Here is a 22968-nt window from a genome sequence, read left to right as displayed (position 1 = left end):
TACATAGTTTTACCCCTTAGATTAGCTCCGTTTTACATGTCATTTAGCACTTATCATAGTGTTTTGAGATAATATTTATTATTCTAGTTGCAATTGCTTTTTTCCACATGTTTTGTAGGAATTTAAGCTTTTAAGAGCTAAAATCCAACAAAGATGCAAGCTAGAGTGCAAAAGCTAAGCAAGAGCAAGTATTCGACTAAGTGTATGAAGTTGCATGAGTTTTTCCATGAAGATTTAATGGATTGAAGTAAGAATTACAAATGAAGTCAAATGCAAAGTCAAGCCCAAAATGAAAGTCCAAAATGAGGTGGAAGCTTTGGATGCTAAAGAGCTTTGGATGCTAAGATTAAGAAGCATTATCGGGTGATTAAAGGAGCATTAAAACATGAACATTGGATTCCTTGAGCATTAAACCAAGAATTGAAGAGAAAGAACCCGGATAACCACGCCCCCGATCGGGGTTGAAACCCTCTTGGAATTTTACGTTATGCCCCTATTTTGTTATAAATAGGGGCCTTAATCCGTCATCATTAGGGATATCTTTTTCTTACGTCTTCATACACTATAATAGCCTTAAGCAAAATTCTCTCATTAGTTTTCATATTTAGTTTCAATATTGTTAAGCATTTGATTGTTAAACATTTGGTTATTTATTCAAGCATTTGGTTCTACTTTGTTCTTCTTTGCAATTCAAGTTCCATTTCCATTACGGTATTCTTAATTCTAGCTTACTATTTTACATTTCTATTTTAGTTATCACATAGTTTACCATTAGCACTTTTATTATATCACATTAGTATTATTCTTATTTTATGTTTCACCGTTTAGTTTACATCATTTCTACAATCATGTCTAGCATTTCTTACAACAAAGTTTATAGTTTACATTTCGTCGTGAGTAGCTAAATTCCTTAGTCTAGGGGTTAGGGAAGCCATGTAAAATCAAATATGTAAAATGATAAATTAGGTTGATATAATATTGTCTAATTGTTTCTATCACATGTTTGTATCGTCACGTTTAATCTTTGTTTAAAGGCCTTATTCATTGATTAAGTTTGTTAATTCGTTCAAAAAGTCGAGAGGCATTGAATCGGATTAGACTAAGCATGTGTAGTAGGACGACCTAATCATAAACGGGAGTTTCTCTAGGACCCGGTCTATGGTTGACCTAATATCGTAAGGTGGGTATCTCTAAGTCTATACAATTGACAATGTTATTAATATCAAGGTTAATATGAACATATATTTACCTTTGCATGTGTGACCCGACTCCCCTAGACTCCCTTTTATCATATAGTTTACATCTTCATAATTGTTAGTCATCAAATCAAACAACAAACAAACCCAAACAAAATCGACCTTGATAGAAATCTTTCCATAGCATTTCATAAATGCAATTCCCGTCTCCTTATGTTCGACCCCTATTACTACATTAATTTGTGTCTAAGGTAATTATCTTTGCATAGGTGTGCGATAGCCTATCACCTTTGTTACCCTTCAACCACCTTATTTACCTACCACCACACTTGCGACTCCCACCACACAAGTCACCATCAAGACGCCATCGCCGCCGCCACCAAAACCATCACCGCAGCCACCCCACATAAACCACCACCACAACACCACCGCCACAACTACCATGATGCCACCACCACCATCACCATCACCACTACGCCACCCAACTGCCACCACCACCACGCCACCACCACATCCACCTCACTAAACCACCACCCGCTCACAAAAAAAAAAAACCACAATCCACTACACTTCATTTTCTTGATGTAACCAAACAACTAATTAAGTTTTAGGTAATTTCTTAACTTTTCCCCCTTTACCCTTTCTAATTTCCTTTCTCTTTCCCTTTCTCTAACCAAACGCCCCTTAATTTTTAACATAATAAATAAAAATATCTTTTGAATCTTACCACATATAGATATAATTGCAACTGAACAGATATATTAATTAGAGTCCAAGCCCATGAAAAAAGTAGTGAGGCTTTATAATGCATTGCACTCGTAACATATAATCGGGCCAATCCATATGAAAGAGACATAAGTTAACATAGGGCATGCTCCTTTTTTTTTTTTTTTTTTTAAGAAAAATCTCTCGAAGAGGTTAACCATTTACTAATAAACTAGTTTAGATCTCGTGCATTCACACGGTATTTTAGATTGTAATATAATGAGAAATTAGCATTATTAATAATTACACTTTAAATTTATTATTAAAGTCTAAAATATTGATGTGTTTTATTAATTATTAAGATAGAAAAGTGAAAACTTGAGTACAATTTTACATACGAAAATCAAAATATCATTACATTGACTAATTTTAATAAATATTGTGTTTTTGGTGATGTATTTTAGAGAGATTTCGTATTTTATAAAATTACATTAATTAGTATTTCAACGATGTATTTTTCAAATAAGAGATGAAGATAATTGTGATGAAGAAAATTCTTTAATATAATAATTAAAATATATTTATGGTTAAACTGTGATAATAATGATATGAGTAAATATATAGTAATCTTACAATGTGACATATATCATAGAATATAACATGCGTAAAAAATATGGTAGTTTAAAATATACTTCGTATTTAAGTATATATTGAGAAATAAGAATTATAAAGTAGACTAATATTTTTGTATAGAATAAACAAAAAGCCCAATATTTGAAAATAACCAAACATATTTACTATTAATGCCCAATTTGTAGTTGGTGGTGATTGAGCGGAAAAATTCCTAGTTTCATCTATTCATTTAGTAAATAGAGGATCATGTGAAGCAACGTTAACAATGTTCAATGGAACGCTACTCGACCAATCCCGTTTACCAACTTGTCATGGCATATCGTCTAAAATCAAATGAAAATCACTTCCACCAAACGAACGATGCTTCACTGCTTCGACCAAGACTTGACAATCGCTCTCCATAACAATCCTCATATGACCTCTTCGTGCAGTTTCTTTCAACCCCATCAACATGGCTTTCGATTCCACTTCTCTAGGTTCCAACCACTCCCTCCTTTGCACCGTAATGGCCCACCGAATCATCCCCCTGTCATTCCGACATACAACCCCCAACCCCAATCCCTCCTCATCCCTTACACACACATCCACGTTCAGCTTTACCTCCCCTAAGCACGGCTTTGCCCAACCCTCATTTCTCCCCTCACCACGTCGTTCCTGCTCATCCCTCCCACCTCCCACAGCCTCGCCTTCCTCCATCTCATTTCACAACTCCTCCACCCTTCTAATCACACATCGAGTCCCTTAGAAACCTCCTTGAACACCCAGTCGTTTCTTCTTTCCCATAACTCTCAGCAACCCGTCATAAAAGTAACCAACTCTCTCGCATCAAGCTCCCTCACCACCTCACTTACCCACTCTCTCACCCTGTAGGGGATTTTCGTAGGGTAATATATTTGACCACACACACAATAATAAAGACAAGAATAACAGGGACACAAATATAACGAGGTTCACCAAATTGGCTACGTCCTCACTGCGGTTGCACTAGGATTTTATTGATCACACTCAGAGATTACAATAAGAGTAATATACACAAGAGACTTAAGACTGCTCTTATTATTACACTTATAACTCACTTATGAGGATTTGAGGGATGCTTATACTGAGCTTCGTCCATCTCCTTTTATAGGCAAATGAACCTCATACGTGAGCCACCATATTTTACTTTGCTCACAACAATAAATGCATGCACACATACATTTCTTCATTTCATATTGCTTTCCGTAAGTTACTGCAAACTTGTTGACAAACTTACTTCACTCCAAAATGGAGGGACCCACTATCATGTCAACAAATCTCCCACCTCCCGACACTTTTGGAGGTACCACGAAAACACCTCATTCACCCGATCCACCTAATACAACCGCGTCTTCGCTCATGCCAACTGCAAAAGCCCAATCGAGGTACTGTCCAACCTCGACCCATTATCATCCAAGTCTGTTCCCAACGGCAACCATACATGTCGGGTTTCACCCATCGTTCCTCGGGGCGTGCACTCCCACCTAAACGAAACACCCTTTCGTGCCTCCTTGGAACTCCTTGAATTTCCGCACACATCCCAGCGTGCCAGTTTCACCTTGTGCGTTCTCGGACCACCTTCCGCCTTCAAGCCACCGACTTTACTCACACGGTGCTTAGTGTAAGGCCCACTATGCATAGTTTTCGGATCCCGCGACAAGTCTCGTGAAACAATTTCAGACTTCATCCCTCCAGCAGCTACTCTACTCATGTCACAACACCCTGCAGTGCTGTACAAAGTTCCACTCTTAGTCCCACGAGCTACTACCATAGCTTCCTTGACTATTTTCCAGGAACTCCCCTCAAAGACAACCTTGTAGCCTGCTTCATCAAGCTTTCCAATAGATATCAATTTCTTTTTCAAGTTCGGGATGAACATGACATCTGTAAGCTCCCACCTACCCCCAGTCGGGGTCCGGATTTTCACATCACCTTTTCCCATAATTGGCATTGCCTTACCATTCGCCAGGTAAGCGGTACCACACCTTCCACCAACAAATTTATGAAAGGAATTTTTACATGGGGTAGCGTGAAATGACACACCAGAGTCTAACACCCAAGACTCCATCTGTAACACCCGCGAATTTTCCATTTTGACATTTATAATTTAATTAACCATTCTATTGTCTTATTTATATTTTAAATTATTTAATTTCATTAATTTCATTATTAAATATGAATTTTATAAATATTATATTTTAAAGCTTAAGTTATACAAAATAAATATTTTGGTCGGATGATAATGATAATAATAATAATATTTCCCGTCTTGAGTTGTAGTGGGCTTGAGACGTCATTTCTAGTAGAAACCGACTCAATTTGAGTTGTTGGGCTTTTTATAACTCATGGGCTTTTCCCTTCTCTTTTCCATTCACAAAACCCCCAACTAAACCCTCACAACTCCATCTCCCTCACTCCTAAATTCTGAAATTTTCCAACAAACACACAACTACAACACCATTGTTACACAACTTCCACCTCCTTCACTAAATTGGCCATAAAACCTTCATTTCTCATCGGTTTTCAACGATTTTCGCGTCTATCTCTTCCTCTCATCGCCCTCCTCCTTTCTAGGTAAGAAATATACCGACTTTCATCCATTCATGGGGCTGTCGAGCCATTCTCTACATGGTACCCTTTTTCTAGTTTTGATTCTTAGTCTTATTTTGTGTTTTCTTATGTTTAGGAGAAGTTTTAGTGGACACGGAAGTGGATTCTTGAAAGGTAGACGAGTCTTTTGTGGATTTAAGTGCAAAAAGGTAACGGTGATGGGTTACTCGACTTTTATGTTAAAGTTTGTGTGCTTTGTTTGTTAATTTAACCCTTCAAATGTTGAAATCTGATTTTTGTTATGTTCTACTTGAATTTTGGTTGGATTGTATCCTCATATGAATTTCTCACATGTTTGATTTAAAGTTTCAATCTTTATTGCTTTAAATCCGTAGTTGTTGGATTTCCTTCTCAAATATGTTGTTTTTCCGAGTTAGAATCATGCTAGGATACGTAAACAATTGATGGGAAATGATTTGTGTTGGTTTCAAATGGTTTGGAAGTCGATTTGCATTGAAACCGTGTGTATGTACTCCCGGCCGGTCGACCGGCAACCGGTGGTCTGCCCGGCTGGGAGATTCCTGTAAGTTTTGGACATATTTTAGTAAGCTGTAGTCCCAGTAGGGTGGGTGATGGCGCCCGGTCTCTTGACCGAGTGGGAGTACACTGAGGGTTTTAGGTGATTTTGAGTTTGGGCGTATTCCCAGCCGGGGTGACCGGCGGCCGGTCTACTGACGCGGCTGGGAGTCATGAAGGTTTTATGTGTATTTGAAATTTGGCCGTATTCGGTAGGTGGGGCCAATCGGTCTCTTGACCATTTGGGGGAGTCACTTGTAAGTTTTATTAAATTTCGATTTTGGCATGTTGTCCCCGGCCCGGTGCGGCCGGTACACCACCCCATTTGGGAGTCCCATGTTTGCTCTATTTCACTTGTGACTTCGATAACGATTGAGTTATGCATGTATCTTCTTTCCTATCGATAATTAGTTACTTTAAGACTCATTAATGTTATGAACATGCAAAATGGTTATGGTTCTTGTTCGGACCCGAGTGTGACATTTTACATTGTGAGACTACTCGACATTCCCTATTTATTTGCCCTCGGACATTGGGTCACGGTTAGGTGCCATTGCCTCCGAGTTGGGCTATTTTTCCTTCCGCCTCTTCGGACCGGGGGTCACGGTTAGGTGACAAGGTTCCGCTTGAGGTTACTCGACTTTCGGGCACGGTTAGGTGTACCATATTTCGAGTCTTGGATACGATTTGGTATCGTTTGTCAAATCGGGTGTCGTCCATCCCGAGAGTCTGGCCAGGTTTAGACTAGGACCGTATTATGATCGTCGTCCTACCAAGAGGTTGGAGTCTAGAGGGTTGTCTTGTTTGAGTCTATACTTTGTAATTGTCTTACATTTGAGTCGAGTTGATGTGTGACAGTTTGACCTAATAATTCCTCTCTCATTTGTGCTTTACCATTCCTATTTTCTTATGCCCACTAATCATGATTTTCGTAATGCCGTAAGTATTTACTCTCATGCTTGTTTATTTAATTAAATTCCTAATTACTTGTATCTTGACATATTGTGGCTGGGAGAACCCTGAGTTACTCCCCACTGACTGTGACTTTCATATTTATTATGAATGACAGGTTTGTGATGAAGCTTAAGTGGGGAAGACCGTGTGAGCTAGCGAGAACGTTGACCCTTGGACCTTAGTTATAGTTTGCTTAGACTCACCTATCGTTGGACTTGTGTTTATTCGTGGGATATCTTTTCCCCAACGAACTTTGTTTTTAACTGTAAAACTTAATTAACTTACTTTTCGTTGTCGTTTGATAACCTATGATGGATTTTGCACTTTAAACTTTTAAAGGTTTTAAAAATCTCGTATTTTCCGCTTAGATTTAAATAGTTATTTTGATGCCTCATCGAGGGGTGTCACAGTTGGTATCAGAGCATATGTTGCTCCCGACGCACGCACGTGTACCCCGAATTTAACCTTGAACTTGACCTTGAATAATGAATGAGAGATGGGTAGACTTAAGGACCTAAGGTGGTAGTCTGTAGTGTGTTTGCTCTTTGTTAGGTACTAACATGTTTGTTGATTGTCATTTAATAATTGTTGTGTTCTTGAATCAATGACCGTGAGCTTATCTATACGAAGATCAAGATTTGGTGCCTATTGCTGAGGATTGAAGATTTGTTCAACCTTTAAAGAATGCTTCTACTTCCTTGAAAATGTTTCTCGTTCTTTGTGTATCTTGCCTCATTCTTTATCTCTTGGTGCTTATCCTCTTTCGAAACTCTCTTCTGTTTTACTTTAAGCTACACTTATCACCCCGGGATTGGATGCTATGATGTGCCCTTGAAGTGTTACCATTGCAAGGAGCCCGGACATCTCATGAAGAATTGCCCCGAGAAGAAGACTACCCCTCCTCCTCTCCCTCATGCTCCAGAAGCCGAGCCAAGAAGAGTCATTCTTGTCGAGAATCAAGTCGGAGCTGTTGTTCCTCCCGACACCGTTATGGGTGTGTTTTCTATCCTTGACCCACCTTTCATTACTTTTATCCCGTGATGCTCATCCTTCCTTTCTAAACTCTCTTTTGCTTTACCTTGGAGAGCTTGTTTGGTACCCACCCGGCCTATTCTTCGTTTTTGTTTCTTCTTCCATAACATCTTTCATATGGATCTCTTTCTCTTGAAGAATGTCTTCACCGTCTTGAAGATACCTCCCTCTCTTTGAGCACCTTGTCATATTCCCTTATCTTTGTGCCTCTATGCCTTTCGCAACTCTGATTCCATATCTTGGGAGTTGTCTTTGTACCTTTTCCCCTTATAAGAGCCCTCTTGTACACCTTCATCTTTGCCTTATGGAATGTTAACTTTTGGTCGAGTAATTTAACTTTTGTGGAGTTTGTTTGTGTTTGACCCTTAACCCCGGTTTTGAGAGGTCGTGATGTTGGAAAGACTTAGGTAATGTGGTGATAAATACTTAGTGATTCTTATACCTAGTGCCTTGACCAAGTGAGTATAATTGATTGGTGGATTCTTTGTGTTAGGAATGAGTTGCCTATGTGATTAAAAGTTATAGAACTTGGCTTTGTTGTTTATGTTTGGGATTTGAAAGCTTAGTAGGTTGAGCGTCGTCACCTTAGGAGTAAACATGAGATAAGTTTAGGATATGAATTTGGAAGAAAACCCATTTTTAGATGTTAATGATTCCGTATAGATTGGTGATGTGATTTGATGATAATTGTTCCTTGAGAACTTTGTTGAGAAGTCTTTGTCAATTCATTCTTTGGTTTTTAAAACATTGAGGTTGTGTCGAGTGCTTGAGATAAAGAGATGCTTTTATACCTGAGTGGTAGATTTGCTTTAGGGAAATCCTAATATGTGATAGGATAGGTGAACAATGAATCTAACTAGTTTATCAACCCTTGAGCGAGTGTTTATTTTACCTTGACCCTCGTTTAGGAATTTGGTTATTTTACTATGGAGGTACAATATCCTTGTTAGAGAGAACCTTAAGTCCTAGGAAGCGTGTGGTTTAAACCTTGAAATCCTCCTTCGTACCATTAATCATCTTCCTTCCCTCCGTTCATACCTTGATTAGATTTATTTCTTAAGTATAAAAGTTACTTGTTGTTTCCTTGCCTTGAATACCTCTCCAATTCTGATGTCTCTTACTGGTGTTAACTAGTTACCTTTAATATTGACTCCTTTAATCTCACACCTCGTCATGTTCATGTATTCCCTTGAAATTTCCTATCATTTCTTGACCTAGTTATTACCCTTTGTTTCCTTAGTGGAGTGATGGCATTGATGGCTACATTGTAGAGTGAGTGAGATGCTCTTTGAGGATTCTTTGTAAAACCTTGATTTCGTCAATATTGGATTAGTGGAACTTGAGCTGAGTTGGGTAGGAAAGATTGTATGACAAACCTATTTACTTTTGGTTGGTGGTCTTTATGATTTGGGGAACGTGATCATCTATGCTTGTGAATGCGGGTGTGAATAAGATTTTGGTTTGGAGTGTTAGAAAGTATAAAGACCTTGGGATTTTGACCTTTGATTAAGGATTTTACCATAGTGAGAACTCCTAATAGTAGATAGTTGGTTATGTGTGTAACTCTTTAGGTATTTTTGATCTTTCGTGGAAATCGTTTATAGATGATTTATATTTGAGAGTTATAGAATCACAATTGTGGCGGAGTGACTTGACCCACGGGGTAGCATAGGAGTAAAGTGTGAGTATTTTGAGGAAATTATTGGGAGTTATGTGGTTATGAGTTTCGTGGTTAGGAAGTTTTCGGAACCGTTGGGGATGACTTTGTTGTTCGAGATTTAAGTATCTGGCGTTTCCTTGTTGCCTAATTTCCCGTCCTCTTTGACCATAAGTGTTACCGTTCATACCTCTCTTCCTCGTTTCTGCTTGCTCCTCCTTTAGAATTTGATGTTAGCCTATGGAATTCAATCTTTGATATCCTTGTAGATTCGATTTCAACTCTTCTCCTAGGAAGTTCATCATAGCTCTTTTGTTGGTTAAGTTTAAACCCTCTTAGCGTACTTTGTTTTCATGATATCTAAGTTCTATTCATTTCGTGCTATTTCTAAACATTTCAAGCTACCACTTTTGATCCATTGTTAAAAGTTTATGTTACTTTTACAAAATCCTACTTATTTTAAAGGTTGAAAATGAGAATTTGATTTAGTTCTCCTTTTGTCCTACGAGTATAACTTCTTTTTATTAATTTTTAATTGCTAAACCCGAGCTACTTTTAACTTTGCTCAATTCCTAACTAACTTTGATCTATTTATGATTTCTTTATCAGAGTTTAATATTCTATTTTCAGGAATTTGACTTCCTTTTTGAATTTAGAAATGAAACCTTTGTTTCTATTTTGACCTTTGCAAAAGAAAATTTGAGTGAATTGCCTTTTCTTTTGATTTTGACGTTGATCGGATGTTAGAACTCGTTATTTGAAACGTTTAATAACTTGTTCTACGCTTGTCGACGAGTGACTTTTGTCTTAGATTTGTCTTTGACTTGGAAAGTTAGCGTTCTTGTGTGCACGACAAGAGCAATTTCGTTCCATGAATGAGACTTATACTTTTGAAAACTCTTCATTAATGTTTTTGAAAGTATTTTGATTTTCGATTTATACAAATGATTTGCTTTTGACCTTATCCTCGATTTGGAATGTGATGTTCTTGAATGCGCAACGAGAGCACTTCCGTTCCTTTGATGAGAATCTGGTTCTGTCGGAAAATTTTATTTGAAACTTTTGAAAGGGATTTCGATTCTTACTATAAGTAACCTTTTAATGTTTTGGTTACCGATTTCAAAATTCCGGTTTTATTGTTATATGACTTTTCATTTCTATTTTCAAGTTTCGAGGACGAAACTTTTTAAAAGATGGGGTGATTGTAACACCCGCGAATTTTCCATTTTGACATTTATAATTTAATTAACCATTCTATTGTCTTATTTATATTTTAAATTATTTAATTTCATTAATTTCATTATTAAATATGAATTTTATAAATATTATATTTTAAAGCTTAAGTTATACAAAATAAATATTTTGGTCGGATGATAATGATAATAATAATAATATTTCCCGTCTTGAGTTGTAGTGGGCTTGAGACATCATTTCTAGTAGAAACCGACTCAATTTGAGTTGTTGGGCTTTTTATAACTCATGGGCTTTTCCCTTCTCTTTTCCCTTCACAAAACCCCCAACTAAACCCTCACAACTCCATCTCCCTCACTCCTAAATTCTGAAATTTTCCAACAAACACACAACTACAACACCATTGTTACACAACTTCCACCTCCTTCACTAAATTGGCCATAAAACCTTCATTTCTCATCGGTTTTCAACGATTTTCGCGTCTATCTCTTCCTCTCATCGCCCTCCTCCTTTCTAGGTAAGAAATATACCGACTTTCATCCATTCATGGGGCTGTCGAGCCATTCTCTACATGGTACCCTTTTTCTAGTTTTGATTCTTAGTCTTATTTTGTGTTTTCTTATGTTTAGGAGAAGTTTTAGTTGACCCGGAAGTGGATTCTTGAAAGGTAGACGGGTCTTTTGTGGATTTAAGTGCAAAAAGGTAACGGTGATGGGTTACTCGACTTTTATGTTAAAGTTTGTGTGCTTTGTTTGTTAATTTAACCCTTCAAATGTTGAAATCTGATTTTTGTTATGTTCTACTTGAATTTTGGTTGGATTGTATCCTCATATGAATTTCTCACATGTTTGATTTAAAGTTTCAATCTTTATTGCTTTAAATCCGTAGTTGTTGGATTTCCTTCTCAAATATGTTGTTTTTCCGAGTTAGAATCATGCTAGGATACGTAAACAATTGATGGGAAACGATTTGTGTTGGTTTCAAATGGTTTGGAAGTCGATTTGCATTGAAACCGTGTGTATGTACTCCCGGCCGGTCGACCGGCAGCCGGTGGTCTGCCCGGCTGGGAGATTCCTGTAAGTTTTGGACATATTTTAGTAAGCCTGTAGTCCCAGTAGGGTGTGGCGGCGGTCTCTTGACCCACTGGGAGTACACCGAGGTTTTAGGTGATTTTGAGTTTGGGCGTATTCAGTAGGGTGTGGCGGTCATCGGTCTCTTGACCGGTGGGAGTCTGTGAAGGTTTTATGTGTTTTTGAAATTTGGCCGTATTCCCAGTAGGTGGGACAGCGGAGTCTCTTGGCCACCGACCGGCCTGGGAGTGCACTGTAAGTTTTATTAAATTTCGATTTTGGCATGTTGTCCCAGCCGGTGGCCCGGCGGCCGGTACACCACCCCCTACCGGGAGTCCCTGTTTGCTCTATTTCACTTGTGACTTCGATAACGATTGAGTTATGCATGTATCTTCTTTCCTATCGATAATTAGTTACTTTAAGACTCATTAATGTTATGAACATGCAAAATGGTTATGGTTCTTGTTCGGACCCGAGTGTGACATTTTACATTGTGAGACTACTCGACATTCCCTATTTATTTGCCCTCGGACATTGGGTCACGGTTAGGTGCCATTGCCTCCGAGTTGGGCTATTTTTCCTTCCGCCTCTTCGGACCGGGGGTCACGGTTAGGTGACAAGGTTCCGCTTGAGGTTACTTGACTTTCGGGCACGGTTAGGTGTACCATATTTTGAGTCTTGGATACGATTTGGTATCGTTTGTCGAATCGGGTGTCGTCCATCCCGAGAGTCTGGCCAGGTTTAGACTAGGACCGTATTATGATCGTCGTCCTACCAAGAGGTTGGAGTCTAGAGGGTTGTCTTGCTTGAGTCTATACTTTGTAATTGTCTTACATTTGAGTCGAGTTGATGTGTGACAGTTTGACCTAATAATTCCTCTCTCATTTGTGCTTTACCATTCCTATTTTCTTATGCCCACTAATCATGATTTTCGTAATGCCGTAAGTATTTACTCTCATGCTTGTTTATTTAATTAAATTCCTAATTACTTGTATTTTGACATATTGTGGGGGAGAACCTGAGTTACTCCCCACCGACCGTGGCTTTCATATTTATTATGAATGACAGGTTTGTGATGAAGCTTAAGTGGGGAAGACCGTGTGAGCTAGCGAGAACGTTGACCCTTGGACCTTAGTTATAGTTTGCTTAGACTCACCTATCGTTGGACTTGTGTTTATTCGTGGGATATCTTTTCCCCAACGAACTTTGTTTTTAACTGTAAAACTTAATTATCTTACTTTTCGTTGTCGTTTGATAACCTATGATGGATTTTGCACTTTAAACTTTTAAAGGTTTTAAAAATCTCGTATTTTCCGCTTAGATTTAAATAGTTCTTTTGATGCCTCATCGAGGGGTGTCACACCATCGGATCTTCGACACTCACAGCCAAAAGATCACCCTCACTCTCAACAGCTATCGCCGTACTACCATCCTCATAACTACGCTGCTCTCGGTTTTTCCTAGGATTCACACAATCCCTCCTGACATGTCCACTCTCACCACAATCCCAACAAGTCGGGCCACCTTTCACTCGTGACTTAGATCTCCCATGATGACCACCTCTGTAACTTTTCCTCCCTCTACCCTCTGCAACTAAACCACTCCCATCATTGACTCCCGATGTTTCGCCTAATTCCTTCTTGCGAATACTTTCGCTCAGAATTAGATCTCGTACCTCGTCAAACTTGAGCTTCTCTTGTCCTTGCGAACTACTAATTGCAGTGACAGTAGTATCCCAACTACTAGGTAACGAGGATAACAAAATTAAGGCTTTTATCTCGTCATCAAAATCTATTTTTACCGAACTAAGTTGCCTCGTGATCACATTATAATCATTAATATGATCAGCCATTGTGGTTCCTTCATGCATCTGTAAACCAAACAGTCTACGCATAAGGAATACCTTATTTGTAGTAGATGGTTTCTCATACATGTTCTCCAGGGCATTCATCAGGTCAACCGTCGTCGTCGCATTCATCACATTGAAAGCAACGTTTCTGGCCAGCGTCAACCGGACCACACCTAGCGCCTGCCTATCCAATTTTTCCCACTCAGCCTTCTCCATGGAATCCGGCTTAGAGCCTTCCAATGGGAGATGCATATTCTTCGAATACAAATAATCAGTTATTTGCATTTTCCAGAAAACAAAATCTTTCCCGTCGAATTTATCGAACATGATTTTACCTCCTTCCATTATTGCGAATTTTTTTGTGGTTCACTCTCCCTCACCCTTACTCGCCCAACCGGGCTCTGATACCAGTTTGTAGGGGATTTTCGTAGGGTAATATATTTGACCACACACACAATAATAAAGACAAGAATAACAGGGACACAAATATAACGAGGTTCACCAAATTGGCTACGTCCTCACTGCGGTTGCACTAGGATTTTATTGATCACACTCAGAGATTACAATAAGAGTAATATACACAAGAGACTTAAGACTGCTCTTATTATTACACTTATAACTCACTTATGAGGATTTGAGGGATGCTTATACTGAGCTTCGTCCATCTCCTTTTATAGGCAAATGAACCTCATACGTGAGCCACCATATTTTACTTTGCTCACAACAATAAATGCATGCACACATACATTTCTTCATTTCATATTGCTTTCCGTAAGTTACTGCAAACTTGTTGACAAACTTACTTCACTCCAAAATGGAGGGACCCACTATCATGTCAACACACCCGCTCAAAATCCCCTTTCATGACACACCCTAACTCTAACCCGTCCCACAACCCCCCCCCCCCCCCCAACCCCGTAAAAGATGTAGCTGAGTTTCATAATCCGTCATACACAATGGGCACAAGCTATGTGTACCTCATATCAATCTTGCAAGATTGTTGTTCGTTGCCAAGGACTCGTTACGAAGCTGCCACACGAAAAACATAATTATCGGAATTACCGGCACACTCCATAATTTATTCCACAAACGACGCTCTTCATACCGTGCTGAAGCCGTAGCCATATCAACCCCATCCTTCGCAAGCACCTTATAAGCTGATTTAACTTAATAGCAGCCGTCCTTCTCCGAATCCCAACACCAACAATACATCGGTCTAGACTCACTAATTCAAATATTCATAATTTGTTCTTGTTCAAATGGAAGAAAAAGTTGCCGAATTAGATGTGAATTCCAGCCATCCTCTCTTCCATTAATGAGCTCCGCAACAACCATATTCTCACCAGCCGTCCCTTTGGCTTAATTTAAGTTTATTTCAATTCAGTTCAACTCTATTCAATTCAACTCAGTTTAGTGTAGTTTCATTCAGTTCAGTTCAGCTCATCTTTTCATAATTACTCCCTCCGTTCCTTTCAAATACGAGTAGTTTATAGTTGCTTTATATACATTATAAAGGTAATGATCCCCACCAATGTGACTTGAAACACCCAAAAGTAACCTGAAACGAGGAGGAAATGTAATGATCCCCACCCATGTGAATTGTTTTTATTTACTAGGAAATTAAGGAAAGTGTAAACTATTGATTGAAACACCCAAAAAAAAGGAAAGTGTAAATTATTGACTGGCACGGAGAGAGTAACTCTTAATTCAGCTCAATTCAGTTAAGTTCAGTTCACCTCAGCTCCATTTAGTTCATTTTCATTCAATTCATCTCAATTCAGTTTAGCTCCTATCAGCCGAAAAGAACAGAGGTTTACAGAATAAGAACTGATCAAACGACCGAACAAACTGAGCCCATGGGTTAGGTAGACGGGTTAAACATTACATTTTGAGAAAAATGGCATTTGGATATTGCTTTTGTGCATGGTTTAATACACACAATTACTTTGTTAAACCGATTTAAAGTAAAATCGCTTTTAAGAACAGTAAGTCTAAACGTTAATATAAGGTCGTAAGGTAATTTCTCTCCTCGTTATACATCATTAGTTCGAGTATTGTTTAAACCGCAAAGAACAAAATGATATAAGGGAAGATCTTTAATCCTTTATCTTATTATTTTATGGATTTTTCTAAAATGTGCCTAATAAGTACATGTTAACATGCTAAGAAAGGAAAGATTTACATCAATATATCATGAGAAATTGAAATCCAAACTCATTATTACCATTTTTCATGATATATTGATGTAAATATTTCCTTTCTTAGCATTTTAACATGTGTCTATTGGACACATTTTAGAAAAACTCTTATTTTATATCTCATCAATTGTCTTACTATTTTCCCTTCTTGGCATATCATGAATTCAATTTGAATTCAATTCAATTTAAATTACAATGATTCTATACTAGTTAAACATTAAAATGAGACAAATGTCTTAACTCTATCTTGCACCTTGTTCAATTTTTTCTTCCTTCTGTACTTAAAATTGTGATAAAAGATAAGTTAAACAGTCTCATAATAACATTTTTCTGCATGTTTTAATTTGCATCCTTTAATCTTATTTTTTTCTTAGTATACAACCTTTTTTATTAGACACTTCTTAAAAAAATATTTTAAATAACATAAGCACCCGAATCATGTATAACTGTGATCTTATATTAGACCGTCTTTTAAAACACCGACTTCTTAAATATCTTACCCTAACATCCCTTATATTTTTTCTTGAATCTTATAAAAAAGTCTTGAAATCTTAAACACAATTAAATTGGTTAATAATCATATTCTTGCCACGAATAATGTCATTCCCGTGGCAAAAAAGTGTTTTGCCACAAATTTGTTCTCTGCGTAATAACTTTTTAGAATTGCATAAAGATATGTTCATGTTATGGTAAATGCAAAGAAAATCTTATAAAAAAAATTACAAAGTTGAATGAAATTTAATCAAATATAGATAATGCTATTACTTTCAAGTTAAAAAGTAAAGGAGTATGAAGATGGAGAATGAAAAATAATTAAAAAATATCTAGTATTCATTACGGGTCTAGGGCAACCTAGGGTTTCCGTCTAGCCCTCCTTATTCTCGTCAGATTTTCTTTGTTCTTCCTCTACTCGAGGCTTGACTCACTATCTTTGATTGTGAGTTTGGTCGGCTTTTTCGTTTTGCTTTTTGCTTTTGTTTTCGTGTGCAGGATCAGATGGAGAGTGCAGCAACGGGCCAACACCGGGATGGGAAGCAGCCTATGGGGTCGGAGGAAGGGTTGTTCGAATGGGATGAAGAAGTGGTTTGAGGAAAGGAGCAGGAGAAGTTCCTTCTGGTGGGGAAGCTTTGGGCATCTAGGGCTATCAATGTTAAAGCGGCTATCGAAACCATGATTAAGCTATGGAATCCCACGAATCCTATTGTAGGGAATGTCATCGATGCGAAGGACAAGACTTTTATCTTTCGTTTTCACTCGGAAAGGGATAAGGCGAGAGTTCTGGAAGGGCATCCATGGCACTTCGACAAGTTTATGTGGTGTTTCGACGAGCCTAATCAATCGGGTAAACTTACTGATTCATCCTTAAATTTCTTCCCAATTTGGGCACGAATCTATGATCTACCAATTTCGGGTCGTACGAGTTTATCGAATGCAACACGTTTGGGGAATTCGCTAGGTACGTTTATGCATTTTGAACATGGCCCTAATCCGGAGCATGATAGGGCGATTAGGGTAAGGATTTTATTCGATATTAGGGAACCACTTAAAGCTGCTATTCCTATTCGAGTGCGTGATGGCCAAACTATCAGCTTCCCCGTTAAATATGAGCGATTTCCGACGTTTTACTATGGTTGTGGGATAATTGGACACGGGGAAAAAGATTGTGATCATGGACCGTATGAAGATGAGAACCTGAAATTTGGGGAATGGTTAAGAACCTCACCATGGAAGGTGGTGAAAACGGAGAACGAGAGATCGGGGAAGGCGGCGAGGGATGTTCGAGCAATGATGAAGTTAGTGCAAAGGAAACAGAAGAGACAATTTCTAAGATGATTGATGCTCAAGAGTATTGCTCTTGGACTACGTACCAAGAAACAGGCGGCATATGAGGAGGGGGAGAAGGTTGATAAAGGGAATGTTCCAAGGAGGGAGAAGATTGCGGGAGGCAGTGTGGTTAGGAATATGGTTGAGGTGACTGAGGGGGATGCTGTAAAGGAACCTGCCACTGATGGGAGAGGGGATAGGGCTCGGGAGGCAGGTGATGTGGATATAGCTATGGAGGAAGGAGTTCGTCAATTTACTGGGTGTTTGAATGGAGTTACGAGTGGGAGGGAGGAGGGGTCAGCAGTGAACTATGGCGAGGGTGTTCGGGGTGGGGGTTCAGGGACTGGTCAGAGGTGCTGGACACGCTTGCCGAGGCTAGGCGAGAAGGGTGAGGGGGGTGGCAGGAGTGGTGGGGATAAAAAAGATGATTTTGCAAAGAGGAGAAGAGAGAAGAGTGCGGAGGATGGGGTTTCGAAGAAGCAAAGACTGATTCTAGACGGGGGCGTCCTAATACCTGAGGCGGAGGTGGTTGACGGTGGTCAACCCCGCCCGGCCCAATGAATATTCTAAGCATCAACTGTCGGGGCTTGGGCAACCCCGACACAGATTCAGCTCTCCGTGCTCTTATACGGAGGGAGGCCCGGCCATTGTGTTTTTATGCGAAACAAAGCTCAGTGGTCGTGAGTTACGGAGGGTGCGAGAGCGGGTGGATGGTTACTTTGGTATTGAAGTGGATAGCATGGGGAGATCGGGTGGTCTTGCTATGATGTGGAAGAAGGATATTGACTGTAATTTTCTTTCGTCTTCGGTGCATCACATCGATTTTTCTATTCGATGTGAGGGAGGGGAGTGGAGGCTTACAGGTTTCTATGGATGGCCAGCTGTGTCCGACCGTCATCTCTCTTGGGAGCTGCTTCGACTTTTAAGTAGACAATCTCAGCTACCTTGGGTTTGTATTGGGGATTTCATTGAGGTCCTTCTCTCAACGGAGATGAAAGGGGGAAGTCGGCCTCAATGGCAAATGAATAATTTTCGGGCAGCGGTGGATGAATGCGGTCTTAGAGATGTAGCGTGGGTGGGGAACCGATTTTTTTATGATAATGGGCAGGTTGGTGACGCGAATCGACAATGTATGCTTGATCGAGCGATGTGTTCGTCCTCTTTCCTTTCGTCAAAAAGCTTTCAAGTTTGAACAAATGTGGGTTGGAGAGGAGGGTTGTGAGGAGGCGATTGAGCGGGGGGTGATGCGAGGGAAGGGGGACTTGGTTCGGGGCCTTCCTGAGTGCACGGTGGAACTGCGTAGGTTGAAGGGAGTCAACATAAAGTAGCTGACCCGCGACATTGAGGTGAAATATCAGCAATTGAGTCGTCTTAACGAGAGTGAGAGGACTGAGGTAAATGTTCACAAGAGACGTAAAATTATCGCGGAATTGGCTAGCTTTAGACGACAAGAGGAGCTTTACTGGAGACAACGATCACGCGCCTTGTGGTTGAAGGACGGGGACAAAAACACGAAATTCTTCCACACGAGGGCCGGAGAAAGAAAACAAAAAAATTTCTTAGCTAAATTAGTTGATGACCAGGGAGTTACGCGGTCCGACGATGAAGCAGTGGCTTTGGTTGCTAATACTTATTTCCAGGATTTATTTACGTCATCAAATCCCGCGGTCCCTGATGACATTCTACATGGTATTGAGCAGCGCGTGACAGATGATATGAATGGTATTTTGAGGCGGGAATATTGTGAAGAGGAAGTGGTCGATGCCTTACACCAGATGCACCCTCTTAAAGCTCCGGGTTCGGATGGTATGAATGGACTTTTTTACCAGACTTATTGGAGTCATATTGGGATGGAGGTGGTTAGCACGGTTCTTGATATTTTTACGAGGAGTGTCTTCGCCAAGGGAAATAAACAAAACAAATATTGTTCTTATACCAAAGAAAAAAGCCCCGGACAAAATTCGTGATTTCAGGCCGATTAGCTTGTGTAATGTGGCGTACAAATTGGTCTCAAAGGTGTTGGCAAATCGGTTGAAGCTTTTTCTTAATGATATAGTGTCGGAGAACCAAAGTGCCTTCACACCGGGGAGGGCTATTGCGGACAATATTCTAATTGCTTTTGAGATTTTCCACTACATGATGAACTCGAAGAGCACGGAGGGTTTTATGGCAGTGAAGCTCGATATGGCAAAGGCATACGATAGAGTCGAATGACATTTTTAAGAATGTGTACTTCGCAGAATGGGGTTCGATAGAGATTGGGTGTCGCGGGTAATGGAGTGCGTTACGACGGTCTCCTTTTCGGTCCTTATAAATGGGCAGCCATCTGATTCATTTGTTCCATCAAGGGGGCTTCGACAAGGTGACCCACTATCCCCTTATTTTTTCATTCTATGTGCCGAAGTGTTGTCTAGTCTGATGCGACGGGCGGTCGAAATTGGCAGCCTACATGGTGTCCGAATAGCGACAAATGCACCTGCCATTTCTCACCTTCTTTTTGCGGACGATAGTATATTCTTTGTGAAGGCCAATGATAGGGAAGCTGATGTAGTGTCGGACATTCTTCGTAGGTATAAAAATGCATCGGGTCAACTTGTTAGCCTTGACAAGACAACCATCTCTTTCAGCAAAGGGATACCCTTACAGAAGAGGAATAATCTGGCTACTAGGTTGGGCATTATGGAAGTTATGGAGCACGAGAGGTATTTGGGTCTGCCCACTGTAGTGGGGCGGTCCAAGAAGGCCATTACGGATATCTTGCGAGATAAGCTTAGCAAACGTTTGTCTGGTTAGCGCGGGAAACTTTTGTCTAGGGCTGGTAAGGAGGTTCTTATAAAGGCTGTGGCCAATTCACTCCCTACCTATGTTATGAGTATTTTTAAAATTCCCGTTAATTTTTGCGACGAGCTTAGAGCTTTGATATCTCGTTTTTGGTGGGGCATTGAGGAAAATAAGAGGGGCATAAATTGGGTTGCTTGGAGAAAACTGTGCCAGTCGAAGAGTCTAGGAGGTATGGGATTTCGCGACTTTCGACTTTTCAATATTGCTCTTTTGGGTAAGCAGGTGTGGCGCTTGTTAACTGAGCCTGAAAGCCTATGGGCGAGGTTAATAAGAGCTAAGTACTATCCCACGGGTTTCATAATGTCTGCGAGTTTAGGCCATAATTCGAGTTATACATGGCGTGGTTTTTTGGAGGCACGGGATTTGTTGTGTGGTGGATGGCGACGTCGAATTGAAGATGGGCTTTCGACTAGAGTATGGGGGGATGCGTGGCTGCCAGAGACCCAAACGGGGCGTATATTATCACTACAGGTGCCTGGTTACGAGAATATGCTGGTGGCGGAGCTCATGGAGGAACATGGGAGCGGCTGGAATGATACCTTGCTCTCGGTGCTGCTCTTACCTTTCGAACAGTCCCGCGTCAAGAACATACGCCTGAGTGTGTATAAACCGGTGGATGAGTGGTACTAGGTGGCGGAGAAGGATGGCGAGTATAGTGTTCGGTCGGCTTATAGAAGACTGACGGGGGACAGGGATGCGTTGGAGCTTGGAGGGGTGTCGAACTGGGAGAAGGAAAGGTGGTTGTGGAATAGGCTATGGAAAGTTCCGGTTTGGCCCCGAGTGAAGCTCTTTTTCTGGCAACTGTGCAGCGAGGCATTGGCGACATGAGCGAATATAGCAAATCGAGTTCGAGGTGAGTCTGACTTTTGTTCTTTATGTAATTCTTTTAACGAAACGAGTTTGCATCTTTTTCGTGATTGTGCTATTGCTAACCGGGTTTGGGAGGGTCTGGGTCTGAATGTGGGAGAGGGCGAGGGGACGGGGGTGCGTGATTGGGTCGAAGGGAGGTGGAGGGAGATGAGATGTAGGGAACAAGTCGTATTCATGGTGGGTTGTTGGGCGTTATGGGAGCACCGTAATAAAGTGATCTTCGATGCTCGAGAGGTTGACCCGCAGTCGGTGTGTAAGAGGGTCGAGGATGTGGTGGATTAAATGGAAGGGGGTGGTTTCTTGGTGACACGGCGTGGGAGCAGGGACAAGGAGGATACGGCTGAGGAGGTAAGGACGGGATGAGAGGCACCTCAGGTGGGCTTTGTCAAAATTAACGTGGACGCCGGTGTGAAAGAGGGAGTCGGGGTGAGTGTGGGTGTGGTTTGTCGTGATGAGGGGGGTAGAGTGCTATGGGGTGTTTCGATGGTGCAGGATATCGCATGGGAAGTTCATATTGCGGAAGCAAGTGCCATATTTGAAGGTGTCTGTGAAGCAGGGAGACGTGGACACACAAGGATCGGGGTGGAGAGCGATTGTTTAGCTGTGATCGAAGCAAGCCCTTAAGAAGAAAGCTACTGGCAGGAGCATGTTTTCCTTAATTTTAGATGATATTTTTTACTTATGTAATTCTTTTACGTCGGTTTTATGGTCGTACACTAGGCGTGACAACAATATGGTCGCACATTCGTTAGCTCATTCTTTAGATAGTGTAGTTGGTCGGGTAGAGTGGTCGGATGTGTTACCTCCGATTGCAAACAATGCTGTTAATTTCGATTCTCATTCAATATATTAGAGTCTTTGGGCTTTACCTTCAAAAAAAAAATATAGATAGTGCTCCATATGAAAATAAATTCAAATATAAAATTTCGAAAATATTTCGATTGTTTTAAGAAATTATTTGGTATTCTGTTATTTGGTTTTAATAAGAATATTATAACTTTTAAAAATTGTAGAAAAGTAGAGAAATTAATTATTGTCTAAATTTTGATTTATTAAGATCATAATTTTATTTTGCGGGTTTTTCATAACATCGATAATTTAAGAAATATACCCGAATATTATTTTTTTTGATAAGGTAAAAAAACTAGAATGATTGAAATCAATCTATAATATCCTTTCGGATGAGAACGTTAAAAGAAAAATCGATTATTTTCAAATTACCGGGAACCAATGATTCGAACGTTAAAAGGGCTACTACGAATTCTTAGCTTTCTAATTTCCAAAAAAAATCAAGAGTTTACTTTAGGGACCATCTACTAAGTCCGCTAAATATCTTACAATGTCGGGGTGCACAAAAATGGGAGTAGATTTGTATGGTGTTCTTCCTCTAAGAGGTAAATTGATGAACATAAGGGATGTTAGTGACGATCAGATCTCACGTGCACGTAATGAGGGCATTAGTAAAATAATAAAGGCTATGGGTCTGGATCGGCGACAAACTTATACTCCGTAATAAAGAATATATTCGAATATATGATTTGGTTTATTAAAATCAAAAAATTTTCTTAATATAAATTTTTTAAGTTACAAATTTATAATCTTGCGTAACATTCTAAAAAGATATCACATGCATATAAATAGAATTATACATACTAGCTAAAATGTAATGATTATAATTTGTGCACTAACGGTTTATTTTATGGTCTTAAGCATGATGCTCTATCTATTGCTGGCGAATGGAGTAGTACGGTGGTTCTCTTCAAAGTCACTAATGAGCATTTTGATAAGATTTATCATTTCTTAC

At 39.9% G+C, this 22968-nt stretch overlaps 3 protein-coding genes across 3 annotated transcripts; 2 read left to right on the top strand and 1 right to left on the bottom strand.

The window, feature by feature from the left end:
• Positions 1–2843: 2843 nt before the first annotated feature.
• LOC141608725 (uncharacterized) lies at positions 2844–3230 on the bottom strand. Its single transcript, XM_074428069.1, has one exon. The coding sequence runs from the start codon at positions 3228–3230 to the stop codon at positions 2844–2846; it is 387 nt and encodes a 128-aa protein (XP_074284170.1).
• Positions 3231–16799: 13569 nt separating this feature from the next.
• On the top strand, positions 16800–17462 carry LOC141608724 (uncharacterized). The gene has a single exon (XM_074428068.1). It carries the CDS (start codon positions 16800–16802, stop codon positions 17460–17462), a length of 663 nt encoding a protein of 220 aa, XP_074284169.1.
• A 2859-nt stretch (positions 17463–20321) lies between these two features.
• LOC141608723 (putative mitochondrial protein AtMg00310) lies at positions 20322–21122 on the top strand. The gene is made up of 2 exons (XM_074428067.1): positions 20322–20843; positions 20925–21122. The coding sequence occupies exons 1-2, from the start codon at positions 20322–20324 to the stop codon at positions 21120–21122; spliced, it is 720 nt and encodes a 239-aa protein (XP_074284168.1).
• The last annotated feature ends 1846 nt before the right edge of the window (positions 21123–22968 follow it).

Source organism: Silene latifolia, chromosome 10 (assembly GCF_048544455.1).
Source record: "Silene latifolia isolate original U9 population chromosome 10, ASM4854445v1, whole genome shotgun sequence".
Classification (NCBI taxonomy): Eukaryota; Viridiplantae; Streptophyta; class Magnoliopsida; order Caryophyllales; family Caryophyllaceae; genus Silene; species Silene latifolia.
Note: the sequence above shows the minus strand (reverse complement) of the source record. Positions and strands in the feature narration are given on the sequence as shown.